At 35.3% G+C, this 14,622-nt stretch overlaps 1 protein-coding gene across 2 annotated transcripts in view; it reads left to right on the top strand.

Annotated features, from left to right (window-relative positions):
• RAB11FIP2 (RAB11 family interacting protein 2) overlaps window positions 1–14,622 on the top strand; it is a 32,474-nt gene that overhangs the window by 9,561 nt on the left and 8,291 nt on the right. The window contains exons 2-4 of one of the 2 annotated variants that reach the window (XR_014590602.1): window positions 1,840–2,282; window positions 2,951–3,410; window positions 4,351–4,376. Coding sequence is in view for 1 of the 2 variants with exons in the window: in XM_083865992.1 (XP_083722118.1) it covers window positions 1,840–2,282; window positions 2,951–3,410 (903 nt within the window). In the remaining variant the exon portion in view is untranslated. The remainder of the gene's footprint in view (window positions 1–1,839; window positions 2,283–2,950; window positions 3,411–4,350; window positions 4,377–14,622) is intronic. The other variant, XM_083865992.1, reaches the window with a different exon arrangement.

Here is a 14,622-nt window from a genome sequence, read left to right as displayed (position 1 = left end):
AGGCTTGCTCACTATGGTTGTGTACTGTTTGTATTTTTTTAAGGGAATATGTGAACATATTTTCTTTTAAAGAAGAGTTTTAATGAAAGTAGCCTATCATGTCTTCCAGTTTTTGTGATATTGTGTAGCACAAAGGCAATTGACTTCTGGTTCTGTTTTTGTTTTCTGTAACAACTCTATAGATGACTAAAGTGTTTCTGGAATCAGTTACCAAAGAAGTGAAGCATTATTAACTAAAAGGAAAAACAATCCATCTTCTTCAGACACATATTCCAGGTTTTGTATTTCATTTAAAGTATATGAATGAAGTTACCTCACAACAGAAGAAAAGCTTCTTTCCTAAAGATTTAATTATCCTTCTACTGGTTTGAGCTTCCAGATCTACTGGTCTGGATTCGTGTTGTTCATTGTGAGAACAGAGGAGAAATTATTTTGCTTTAGTATGAAATATAAAATCTTGTGAATATCACAAGCAACAACAACAACAAAAGTCATAATACTTTTATCCTTTTATTATGTCTTTGGTATGTCAATTTTTGGAAGTATTTTCTCAACTCGAAACATGTAAACCTGAAAACTTGATTACAACTGTCACCTTTAAAATATATTCCTAAAACTGAAAACAAATGGAGGGTTATATTTCTCCTTTTCTGACCTGACCTTTTTTTCTATGTTTGGCAGGATTGAATAATATATCTATAACTGTATAATCCATTTTTTACTGGTGTTAATAGGCAAATTAATTTTTTAGTCTTTCCAATTGAAAACTTACTGGTGGTAAGGCACTGTTGTGGGAGTTTATGCACATGGATTTCTCCTGACAGTGGGTTTAGAGCACTTCTTTGGAGCTAGTGGATCTGAAATATGCCCTTGTGACCTCTTGAAATAGGGAAAGGCTCTTGGTGATGGTTGTGGAGAAGGGATTGTGTGTTGGTCATTCATTTAGGTGAAGCTGTGGAGGGAAGATTGAGCCATAATTCTGCAGATGCTTCCATGGGACAATGGAGCACAACAGGGAATGAATAAGACACTTGGATAATGATAAAGCTTTTGCTGGACCTGGCAAAGAAGCACACTTGGCTTTTTGAAACAGACGATCACACCTTTGATCTCTTTTCAAGGAGTGGGGATTTATGTCATGGTTCCAAAGGAAATATTTCTGAAGTTAATCCTGCTGGTGACCTGCAAAAGAGAGGATGCTGTTGGATACACCTTTGTGCTCACAGCTGTGCTTGTGGAGTTACTGTCAGCATCCAGAGGGGAGGCAGTTGCAGAATTAAAATGGTAGCTGACTCTCAGATATTTCTTAGCCACCATTGCCACAGTTTCATAAATCTTGACCAGTACTTAGAAGGAAGGAAAAAGTGGAAAACGTTTGCTAGTGTGTAAATCTGAGCGAAATCCAAGGAGAAAAGGTTACTAGATCAGGTAGTTGCTGCATAGAATACTTTAATATACATCACTGCTAAGTGAAGGACATTTGAAAACTATAAAAAAAGAAAAGAAAATGTATCTGTATTCATGATTAAGTACAGATTCTTCTTCATAAGCAGATGGAAGCCCTTAACTTTGATGATGTTTGGTCAGCTTCTAAAGTTGATTTTGATTTTGAAGCAGGTGAACACTAAAGAGCTTCCTCTTGCTTAGGTGTTAAGATTTCTCCTTGAAAACAAATATAAACAAGGAAGTTTTTCTGTACAGGAATGGTAGAGTCTTTGAGATAGGATTTGGGTTTTTCTACTGTAAATTGTGCTAACCAGATGCATTAACCAACTAACACCTGAGTGTACTGTTAGCCTTCAGAAAACACAGCTTAATTTGCTCTCTTTCTCCTTTTAGGTGGTTTCCCCTAGAATCCAGACAAGGGAAGAGAACTAAAGACAGAGGAGAAATAAATGTCAACATTCAGTTTATGAGGAATAACATGACAGCAAGTATGTTTGATTTGTCAATGAAGGACAAAACCAAATCCCCATTTGCTAAACTAAAGGACAAAATGAAGGGTCGGAAAAACGATGGGACGTTTTCAGATACATCCTCTGCAATCATCCCAAGCACTCACATACCTGATACAAATCTAGAGGTGTGTAGTGGTGAAGTGCAAATGAAATCAAAACCAAAAAAACCTTTCCTCTTGGGACCTCAGCGGCTGTCCTCAGCTCACTCCATGTCAGATCTAACAGGACCACACGTCTCCTCAGAGAAAATGAAATCCAGCACTGTTGGCTACACCCATCTTTTCAGACGTCAGCTGGAGTCCTTTGGTTCCGTTGATGAAGGGGGTAAGTGAAACGACCATTATAATTACAGTTCATTATTAGAGCATTCAGAATCTGTTGCTTTAGTTTATGAAGCACTTACAAGGCCAAAATGTTGAGATATTGCTGGCCTATTGCTGGTAACTCGTAATTGCTGTTTCTGAGCATAAGAAGGAACTTACATTCTCATGATGTATGATAACTTAGCATTTTCTCTTACTATGTCCTCATCTGAGGGTGTATTGCATTCCAGAGGGGACTCTAGGCAAAACAGCTTCTTGTGAGAAATAAGTCTAATTAAAAAGTCAAAAACTTTTTTATCACCAAAATTTAAACCTGATTTATACAAAGAACTGAAAATACTTTGCGTTGCTCAAAGTTACTATGCAGTAACATATTATTGTCTCTTTCTGGAATGGCACTCCAGTCATAGCTGTCTCTTCTGTAGAACTTGGTTTTCATGCAGAAAACAAAAATTTCCCGTGGTGCCTATCCATAAACATTTCTGAAACATGAAATCGATGCCACAGCTGTTAATTTGGTTTTTTTTTAATAGCTTAGTTACTCACCAGTGTTCTGAACTGAGGCTCAATTGCAAAGCTTCTAGATCTAAGCTAAAATGGGTTTTCTGCATGTCATAAACTGTGATATAGTGTCTCATTGATAATATACTAATGACAGATTGTTTGCAGGGAGTCTAAAATCTCCACACAGAAGGACATTAAGTGTTGATACTTCTAAAATGAGCCAACTTGACAGCACAGTTGATGAAACTGCACTTGAAGCACAAAATGACCCATTTAATGTGAGTGCTTCGTTACCCCAAAAATTTGCTACACTGCCAAGACAGAAGAATCCATTTGAAGAAAGCCCAGCAACGTGGGATCAAAACATAAGTCTGTTTTCCAAACCTGTCGAGATCAGAAAAGACATTAAAAAAGAGAAAAAAGAGAAAGTTAGTCTTTTTGAAAGAGTGACTGGAAAAAAAGATAGCAAGAGGTCAGATAAACTTAGCAATGGGGGATCAGAGAGTTCTACTGACTTGAAATCACTGAGTGCATTTGGGGAAGCTCATCAGGAGAGTTTTGATTATGATTCGACTAATCCGTTCATGGCAAACTTCAAGCCTACAAGCATGTTGCCATCTTCAAGGTAGGTTTTTGCTGGATTTCAATCTGATATCTTGAACATGTTATATAAATGAAAATGTGAAGTGTTGAGGAACACAATCTTTGTGCTTTATACACGTTTGTATCAGTGCTTGTCCTTTTCTAAGTATGTTACAAACTTTTTATATAATTTGATCATTTCGTAAAGTGACTTTTTTATTACTAAGATGTGCTGTGAAGGTTGTTGGGTGCCTGTGTTTGTGGAAGACCTTGTTTGTGCTTCAGAATGGGCTCTCCCTGTAGTCTTCTGCTTTCACAGAACATTTATTGCTAATTTATTGCATTGCCCTAAGTCAGTTTTGAGAGGGAAATGTTTCAAGTGTAAGGGGAAGAAGAAACTGAACAACTAAAAGAGTAGTGGAAATGGGAGTACTGAAAAGAAATCCTGTCACTATTTGGGGGAAAAAAAAAGAATATTTAGGTTCCGTATGTTAGAATACAAGAATTAAAGAACATTTTGTTTCTCGGTGGGAGCACTCACATGAACTCTTATCTCCCTTGAATTTTTGGCTCGCTGCAGCTTTGCTGAGTTCTATGGATTGGAATTGTTGAACGAGGCAGCAGTTTATGTCTTGAGCAGAATGAATTAAGTTATAGGGCTGATAACAAACTTTCATTTAAATAATCCATTTTAATCTTTGTTTGTCTATCAATGCTTTACTTGTTTTTCTTAAGAAAAAGTGTAACCCACAGTTAGTTTCCTTCCTGGGTTTTGTTCACTAGTGAAAAAGAGGCTGAAAAAATATATATGTTTACACATGTATAAAGAGAGACAGAGGCTGTCTCTCTTTATACATGCATAAATATATATATATATTTATGTACACTCTCACCCACGTATATGGTTCACAATAGATAAATGTTTAAGAAGTTAATTAACTTTCATTCCTTTGCATTCTTTTTTCTTTGGATTTAAATACCAGAAATTAGCAGTCCTTGCTTTTTCAAGGTAATGATTCATTTCTATGTAATGACTTAAATTTGGTACAAAATGCATTTGAAATTAAAATGCTTCAAAATGGAATCTAAAGGCTGTAAAATCAATCACTGTTTTAAATGGAAAACATGGTTCTAAAAAATTCACCTTTTCCTATGTATTAATTCCTTAATTAATGACACGAGAGTAGTTTCTGTTTTTTAAAATGAAGTTTTTTGTTATCTTGTTCTCTTAGAACAGAGGGATCTTATTGTGTCTCAGCTAAGTCAGCTAAGTTTTTTTCATAGGTTAGAATGCATGCACTCCTGATTTAAACTTAGAATCATTTTCTTAACAAAACTAATCATAGATGTGAATCAGGGAAATGAACTGAAATGGAACTGCTGTAGAAAAGAATTTGTTGCTAGAAGCTCATCTGACCTCAACAAATTATCTTTCTTCTTAGTGCCTTCTATGATTCCAGTCAGTTCCTATTGTCTTAAATAACATGTTTATAGACAATCTTAGAATATTTTTTATTTAATGAAGTATTTCTCTGGATTAGCATAAGTTTAGGTTGTAGCTTGATTTGTCAGAAATTAAACTTCCATTTAAATAAGCTCCTTTAAAGAAAAATAATTCAATAACAATTAAAACTGCATAGCATTTGATTTTTTTTTTAAATGAAACACTGTATTCAGGCAGATGCTAGATATAAGTAGTGAAATCTTTTGAAGTTCTTGGATGCAGCAGATCTTGATAAATATAAAACTTAATGGTAATCATGATGGAATTTTTTTTCTTTGTTTTGTAATTAAAAAGCTCATCACAGTGCCCATTCAGAAGGACTCCAGTCATTTGTTACTGTCTTTGTATGAAAGTCCTTTTTACTAGTTCTTGACTTTTATGTAAACATAAACTTTTGATAAGACAAATAGATATTATTTTATTTTCAAGAAGCCACAAATAGTAAACATTCTGACCTTTTTTGTGAGACAGCTATTATGGCATAATATCTAGCCTGCAATAAGTTAAATTAGAAGCTCTTGATTTTTTTATGTTCCATTATGATGTTTTGCCTGAACCTTTTAGACTTAGTTTACTTACTTGCAAATGTATCTTATACAATTATTTTCTTTTGAAGTAGAAACTAATACATAATGTGCATATTTAATAAGTTTACAGTTTAAGTTTACTTTTTATCTGTGGATGATTTCTTGAATAGAATCCATTTTTAATTTTTTACTTTTTTAAAATTTTTAAATTTCTTACCTTTTTCTTTTTTTTTTTTTTTTTTGTTTTTACTTTGAGCTAATAATACTGAAGAAAGAATATGTATGAATATGTGGGCACAAAATAAATGAGGCTGGATAACAAATTCCATATGCAGAAAGTGTAGACAGGGAATTTAGTCTCTGGGTTGTTTCTTATTTACTCAACGTGCTATTAAGCTTTTTTGGATAAATCCCATTTCTTCAAGTAAACCAGGCAGTATATTTTTTATTAAGGTGTGTCCAAATTTAGTGTTGTGTTGTGGATCAGGCATTTGCTCTGCAGGTGGATCTCCCACTTAACCCCACTTAGCTGAGCCTTGGTTTAGGTGATGGAACATCCTGAGCTGGATTCCTGTCTGATGAAATCCCACTGGAGGATGTATTCCAGGAGCACACTGTAGCCATAAAACATCCTGTCTGTGGGACCAGGCAGGACATAGAGCAAAGTGGAAGGGAAAAAACCCAACCTATAACAACCCTCTTTCCCAACCCGCAAAAAAAATCCACCAAACCCATCTCCTTCATGTCTGTAGTGTGAATGTCAAGTTCTCAGTGCTGATAAAGCCACATCTGTAACCTTAGTGCGGCTTTTCAGTGACTTTGGTGAACTTTGGGTCAGGCTTAAGTCCATCCTAATTAATTGTGGTTGTTAGTGTTGACTGAGCAGTAACAATGTGGAGAACAACAGCTCATACCATCAGCTGAATGAGCTGCTGAATAACCAGCCCATCCTTGAGTGCTTAGCTGGCTGTCTGCATGCTCTGTCACTAATTACTCTTACTTATTAATTAAACAAATGAAGATAAGTACATTTTCCACATGTTGCTTGGCTGCTGATCCAAAAATTGTAGAAGTGGCTCAGCAACACTTGTAGGATTCTTTTTTTCCAAAAGCAAGAATGCCAGGATTATTTGAAAATTATTATTTACTTTTATTGATATTATTTATTATTGTTTTTTCAAGAAGGTTTTAGAAGTATTTTGGAAAAGCAAAACAAAACTTTTATGGTTTATATATAATACTTACTGAGAGGAAATCACAAAATATGGAGCCCTAATTTCTATTAATCTCTGATCTGGCAAAGGCTTGTTCCCTGGCTTTGCCTAAATCTGTAAAATAGGGATGATACTTTACCTTCTGCAAATGCTGAGTGGATAAATGAGTATTTTTAAGGTGTTTTTTATAGACGTGATATTGCAGTGTTATGTGAGTGTTAAGATTGGGTGCTCCATTGTCTGTTGTAGGCATAGTAGAGATATTTATGGGCTGATTCCTTGACGATTTAAAAATGCAGGAGTCTCACAGTGAAACAAAAAATGCTGGTTTTGCAAATACTACAAAATCTGTTCATTCCAGAGGTTTTGTATCATCTAGCCAATAGAGAATTTTTAAGCAAACAATGTCTAGTGCTCTAAGCCAGCATTTACCAATAATAATTTTGGTTTTGTATTTCTTAATGCACTGTTTTGAAACTTTTACCTAATATTGCCTTAAATTGCACTCATTCTTACAATTACTGCTATTGTCGTGGCTCTCAGGAGGTTAATTTGCAGTCAGAAGCCACGTGGCTTTTGTGTTGAACACAGTTAAAGAAACTGAGGGTGCTCCTGGAAAACAAAGATTGTTTTGTGCCATAACCAAAGCTTGTGCATCGTTTTTCTGAAATTGTTTTTGTTTAGGAAAATACATGACACTACACTACAGGCTAATAAACGGATGTGAAAATTTCTCAATTTACACCACTTGACAAGTGCTAAAAGAAAAGCATCTTTAATTTTAATGTGTTATTAGGACCTTTTTAGAGAGATTGTACAAGTTATTAACAAGGTCCTCTGAGACAGGAGACGGGTAATTAACAAGACCTACAGAAAGGGAGCTTAGGTAATTAACAAGATCTTAGGCACTGGACACAGGGAGACAAATAGTCCAATATTTAAAGCTGACAGGTTGTAACTAGTCAGATCGAATTCCAGATCTGGGAAACTGGATTGGTAAGTGTTTGAGAGCTTTCTACTAAACATTATATATATATATATATATATATATATATATACACACAATAATATATATATACACACACATAATACACAAATAATTTCTATGTCTGTATGTACACATGTATGTATACATGAATAGAGAGAGGCAATAAAAAAACTCCTTCTAAAGTGGCATTTCCTTGACCTAACTATTGTTATACTTCAGAGAAAAGAAGATAAAGCTTGTGTCTACATAGGGATTACGCTTTATCTCAAGTTGTGGCAATAAGTTGTTCCAAGCAACAGGGAAGATGGAATAGTGGAGAAAGAAACTTGTGTCTTACTTGGATTCACTCTAACAATTACGAATAATGCTCATATTTATAATACCAATCACTGGTGAACTGGAGCATAAATTACGAAAATATTACTGAATTTTTCTTTTCTGTTCTCTTACTGCTTCAGCATTTTTTCAAATTTGCAACTCAAAAAGAAAACAAACACCAACCCAATCCTTCAACTCTTTTATATCTTTCTGCCTCTAATTTCTGAATGTGATGGTTTTCTTCAGCCTCTCTCGCCTTCATCACATGTGGCTGTTGGAGCTGCCTCAATGTCACGTGTTCTAAACAAATCAGAGGCTGCAGTTTTGTTTTTCCCATTGGAGGCAGTGTTTGAAATAAGCAATGCCTCTGCATTTTGATGTGGTCATTATTGGATTTGTTAGAAAATGGGTGAGGTGCCATGAAAATAGGAAGTTTTTGGTAACAGTGATATGTTTGGATCGTATTAAATTGTTAGATCTGAAGACCAGCTGATGTCTGCAACATTTCAGCAAACATTAACGTTTTGAATGTGTGATAGTCAGGTGGTTAAAGAAGCTTTTGTAACATCCTTGTGTTCCACTGGGTTCCTGCTTGTCACTTGAGCTGTGACAGTAGAGCAGGTGGCTGTCTCGAGTCAGCTGAAGCTCTAAAGTAAAACCTGTTATCCCAAACCACACTGAGGGTTAGTTATTAGTGCAATAGCTTCAATTATTTGCAATAATCAGTCGCTGTTAAATGGTTTCAATCTTGCAGAGTTGCTGGCAACAGCTCCATTGGAATGAACCCCAAAAGTTGCCTGATGGGAGCAAAGGATTGTAGTCGTTGTGTATTTCTCTGCCAAATAGGAAATCCAGTGTTCAATGCAATTCACTCTTTCTACTTACACATGCCTTTTTCAGAAATGTTTCTCTCTAGATATTGCTGTGCTTGCTAAAGCAATAAGGTCTGTCTGTTAAGACATTTTAGCACATTTATTTCTCATTTAGTTAAAAAATGACATCAGGTGAACTATGGTATTTTCAGAATTTTGTTTCCTCTGTCAGCGTTAGCATGTCTTATTTTAAGAACAATGTACTTGTGCATTGCTTTTCTTGATTTGCATAAATTTTTTTCAGCTCTGTACTGAAATTTGACTAAACTTTAGTCAACTGTGATCTACAGTCTAGTTAGAATATTGATGGACTATGACAGTGCTTTAATTGTACTCTAGACTGTTAATATTTGTTAATTCGGTGTGGTAGAGTTGTCAGTGGGACATTACTTCAACAAGAGAAATACATTGCTGGTACATGAGATGTAAAGAGAAATTACAAAACAAGCAGAAGTCATGCAGAGATTTTTAGTCTGTCCTGCCAGGACTGTTATCATCTGATTTAAAAGATCACTGCATGTGATAAGAGAACAATGAAATCCTTTGCAAAGCTCCTACAAAGCAGTGGCCACAGCATTTGGGACATAACTAAAGTGGGCTGGAGCAGTCAGTTCTTTGAGGGATATTGTAGAAATACTTGGTATTAATCTTGACTTTTGCAGGCTCTTCACCAGCAATCAGTCACTCCTAATTAGCTGACTGTTTTAGGAATACTGTTAGGAAAGTTCATCCTGCTGGCTGCGTGACAAGATTGTTTCAAGCTTTCACTGTCTCTTGGTGCACATTAGGGCATGTGAAAGCTTTTTTGAGAGGATACATAAGGCATATTATCTTTCCCAAGGGAAAATGCACTGCCTGTTCTATTTTATTTAAAAAAAGAATAATTTGTTCTATTGTTTCTTTATTAATAAATTCAGAAACTATGTAGAAGCAAAGAAGGTTTTTTTTCTCCTTCATTATAAGAGCTAAGGATTAGTTCTACTCTTTTAATTATTCAAAAATGGATCTGTAAGTTTCAGTGTAAAATGTAATTTTAGGATTGTTTGATTTGTTCGTTTGTTTGTTGTTGACTTAGAGATCTCTAATAATAGGGTCTTCCAGTGGAGATGCTGGCACAACTTTTAGTCTAAGAGTTCTTTAGTGGTCTCTTGAGAAGAGAACTTTTTTGCTGTAGCACATCTTCTCGTAAAAGGAGAAATGTTTATGTACTTAAAACTCTAACTAATTAAGAAAAGGCAGTGATAGCCACAAAACCTGATCTTCTTTTTGTTTCCTCCTGGAGTTACCCAAGCTGCAAAGGCCACAGAACATGGCTTGACATCAGAACAATTTATACAGTGAAGTGTCTTAAGTGATGTTCCCCAGAATCTAATTGCAAAATAAATGGTAATATTCTTATTCTGTACTTGTTTTAGCTGCCAGAAAAAGACAGTCATTCCTTCTCAGAATATAAAGGGAGCTCTGCATTGCCAGGCACAGCAGGCTGACAATATTCTATGGAAGGCTAAGTTTCTGAATTTCATTAACTGTATCTGATTTTATTAATTTCTTTTATTTATTTTTTTTCCTAATGCAATAGTAATAACCTAAATGGCATCCTGATATTTCAAGATGTTGATATATGTTGTGAGAATCCAAAGAAAAATGAATAAGCACTGTATTAAGAATCAGTGTGAAGACCAAGAGGTGGGATAGGAATAGGAATTTCAACTCCAATGAAAAATGAATATGGCAGAGCTTTGCTAATTACCTGTATGCAGACATTCCTTACTAAAGGAAAGAAACTAAAAGCACATTGGTGTAATGGATATTTTACAGAATGTTAAGTAACATAAATTTTAATACTTTTGAATAGTAATGATTAATGTAAACATGCTCATTTTAATTTCTAACAGTATACACTACTATCATGTAACTAATACAGATAGCAAAAGATAAGTAAAAAGCTTTTTCTCCTTAAGAAAATACTCTTTCCATGGAGCATAATTTAGGAGTCTGATCCCCATTCATTATGTTGTCAGACTAAATGGCACTAAAATGTTTAAATCAGTTATAGAAAAGATTTGATGAAGATTGTTTTAATTTCTAGGCATTCAGAAGCTAAATATTTAAGCAGCCACTAGACCTGATGTTTGGATTTTTAACTACTATTAAACTTTGACAGACAAAATTATAAAATGCAGTCACAAACTTGAGCTTGTGACACATCCTGAACTCAACTCCACTGTATTCTTCCTATACAAATTGTAAATTATCAATGTGCAAAGGAATATTTAATTACCATAATAAAGCGCTCTCAAAAAAAAAGTTTCATGTAGTTCTAATGAAATGTTTTTAAATAGAGAGAATAACAATAAAGTACAAAATATTATGCTTGCTATGATTGTGAAATAGTAACCCAAAACACTCTACAGAATCAGCACTGCAGTACATCTGTCTCCATTATTAGTTTATACTATTTTTATTTCTCATCACTTTCTCCCCTCAGGAGCAGGGTGATAGGAAAGGATTCTCATCTCAGATGAGCTAAAATCGAAATCTAAGCTAATAAACTGCCAGAAATTCAAACAAACTTTACTATTCAAGAAAAATGTAGAAAAGAAAGTTATATCCAAAGCTGTAAAATAATATGGACCCATAAAACGATGGATATGATTTAATCTGGTAAAAATGTCTGTTCTATAAAGTAACTGTCAAGGACACAAATTGAATTCCTATTGAATTTTGATGAGTGAAATGGGGGACAGGATTAATTGTTGTACTGGCTTGGAGAAGTCTGTTCTACCCAGAGAAGGGTAGATGTGCAACTTGGATGGCTTTGTGTCACTTCCATGATCCTACTGCAGCTGGTTTTCAATCTGTGCTGGTAGGATTTGCCTCCCTTTGAGTAGCTCCTGTCTTGAAGGTGATGTGAGAGGATGAAAGTTTATTACTTGTAAGAGACAAACTGTTAAAAATCAGTGTGAGACTTCATCTGGAGGCACACGAGGCACATGAAAAGTCCATTTGTTAGAAAAGAAATATCTTTTTTACTTGTAAACTGAGCAAATTTATTTTGGGCATAATTGACAAATAATAATTATAGAATCCCGTGGTGCCGGTTTTTCACAATCACTGTTCACAGTAAGCCTCACTCAAAAAACCCGTACAAAAATCCAAAAAGATACTTTTTTGCAAGCTGTGAACATGTGAACTCCTTCCATAGCAGGAGTTTCCTGCCAGTTTATCAAACCCTGGGAAAAACCCCAGAGACTGGATTATAACTAAAACTATCACTATGAACTGACTATAACACAGGAGAAAACAATGTTATTTTTTATAATTGTTTAGGTCAATGATTTCAGAATGCTTTTAGGAAGTCAAGAGAATGGCTGCTCAGAGGAAGCCTGTGATGCTTGTACAGAGGCCTGTTTTATATAATTATTGCCAGTAATCAAGTGAGGTGGTAACTTTAGGGGTCTGTTACTGTGATGAAATGTAAACGAAAAAATAAATGCTCTCAGAAATTTCAATGCACCAAACAGACAATCCCACCAACTGTTTGCATTCATAATTTTACAGGATTTTCTTTTGAGGTGTTGCCTGCTCCTCAGGCAGTGAAATAGGGGTGCAGTGGTGGGAGTCTGCATCTGCTCACACTCACCTCGGGCTGGGAGCGCTGGCAGGAAACCTTGCAGGGCTCAGCAAGGCTGACGAGCTCCCACCTTATTCAGCAGACACTCTGATTTAGAAAAATGTTATTATATTCAATCTCAGCACCTGTTTCTTCCTCGAGAAGCAGTATATTTTCTACAAATCTCCTGAAAGTATGAGTCTTCGTGGCATTTGGATTTTTATTGGGGAATATTTTAATAGCTTTTTTTTTTTTTTTTTTTTTTTTTTTTTTGCAAGTGTATTCAAATTTCTTCTTGCAAAATCTGCAGATGTTCTCTTTTGTAATTGCAGTTATGATGTCCACAATTTTACAGAAACGATTGCAGGTTTTTTACTGCTTAAAAAACCCCCAAACAACTAGTCCATATTGCCAGTGATTTATACTTTTAATTTTGAAACGCAGCTTCTCAGAGTCAGAACTGCTGCTTTCATTTTAAGCTGCCACTACGAAAAAGAGTCCCAGAACTTATTTCCCAGAAACTATAAAGTCACTCAAGGCAGTGAAAGATCCTGCTTTTTTAACCTTTCAGAAAGTCGCCCAGTTGAGCAGTCAGGCCGTATTATTCTATATCTTGTCTAACATGAGGAAACAGTCCCAAAAGAAAGATATCCCAAATTAACGCCACACTTGGTTAAATAGAGACATTCTTGGTTTTCACCGAGCTAATTCGATCCAGTTCAGTTAACTCAGTTTTTTTGTACTGGGATCACGGAAGGCAGCCGTGAATGGAGCGAGTTCATCATGTGTTTGACACATCAGTGAGCGGCTGAAAGGAGGCTGGGAGGGAGGGACCCAGCCTTTGGCTGGCTGGACAATACCCCACAAAAAAGGCCCCTCAGTCAAAAGGGGTCTCAGGGAAACGGGGGCAGACTGCTGGGGATCACTGTGACAAACAGGTAAAATGGGAATTAGCCAGACTTGATTCCTCACACACCTCTGAGTTTCTGGTTCTGACTGTTCCTCCAGTCCAGTCTCTGTCAAATACTCTCAGCCCACAGATGGTTTACAGGACTTCTTGTGTGAGCAGAAGTTTGCCTGCTTTGGAAATTAAAAATCATGTATAGACTGGGAAAAAAAATGTAAAAAAAAAGAAATTTTAATTTTTTTTAAAAAATTCTTTACAGAAGAATGTCATCATTTTTATTTTACATATTTTTAGTTCATGAATTTTTACCCTTCTCCTTTTACACTGTGAAATATGTGGCTTATAAATTCAGATAACAGAGTGGCAAACAGTCACAAAATACATGTTCCCTAATGTAAAAAAATCTTTAAAATTAAAAAAATAAATAAAAATTTGTAGCTCTCGGTCACACATCACCCTCAAAGCCAGTATTTGCAGTCTAACAAAACAGATTCTGTGATGTGAAAGAACGTGTCTGCTGTGGTGCTACCAATTAAATAATATTTATGAGCTATATCCAGATTCTGAACACATTTTCGGAGAATGTTTTCTCTCCAAGCTTGCTTATTGTAGCAAGTACATAAGAACACAGCATTGCTGAATTTTGAAGATACTTGCTAATACTTGCACCAGCCTGAGTGGACAGTTTCTTAAGCCTGACATTTAGACAGTGGCAGTTTTTATCAGTGTCAACAACATTAAGAAAGAACTTTGCTTTCTGGATATGCATAATAATCACTAGGTTTATAAAATAAGAGATTATTTACTCAATTTGAAGTACAAAATAAATGTAGCTGACAGAAGATGGCCTTTTAGCCCTAAACTGGTGATCTCACTGGAATTTCTGCAGGAACTTTGTCCTCTAGGAGCTGCCATGAAAGCTGGGAATACACATTAGTCTGTAGGGTTTGGTTGTTGTTTTTTATCAGTCTCATCCCAGGGACCTGTTTCTAGGATATTTCATTTAAAGTAGCACTCCATGCTTAGAAGCTCAAGCTAAGTCTAGAGATAAGAGGAGAGATAAGGAAGCCAAATCCTTAAGAGCCTTTCTTGCCTTTCTTAATTAGTTATTCAAATTTTATGACAAAAAGAATATGAAAAATGCGAAGAATTGTAAACAAAGAATATATTAAAATTTCCTTTAATTTCTAATATTTTCTTTTACTAAATTTAACAAATCAAGAAAATAAACCATATTAAATATTTTGTAGCTGTGTGTCTAATTCAGTACTGTATTCTAGCAGATGTTTTGGTCAAATAAGTGTACACTGCT

The sequence above is a fragment of the Zosterops lateralis genome, assembly GCF_965231275.1.
Source record: "Zosterops lateralis genome assembly, chromosome: 8".
Classification (NCBI taxonomy): Eukaryota; Metazoa; Chordata; class Aves; order Passeriformes; family Zosteropidae; genus Zosterops; species Zosterops lateralis.
This window is presented reverse-complemented; position numbering and strand designations above follow the sequence as displayed.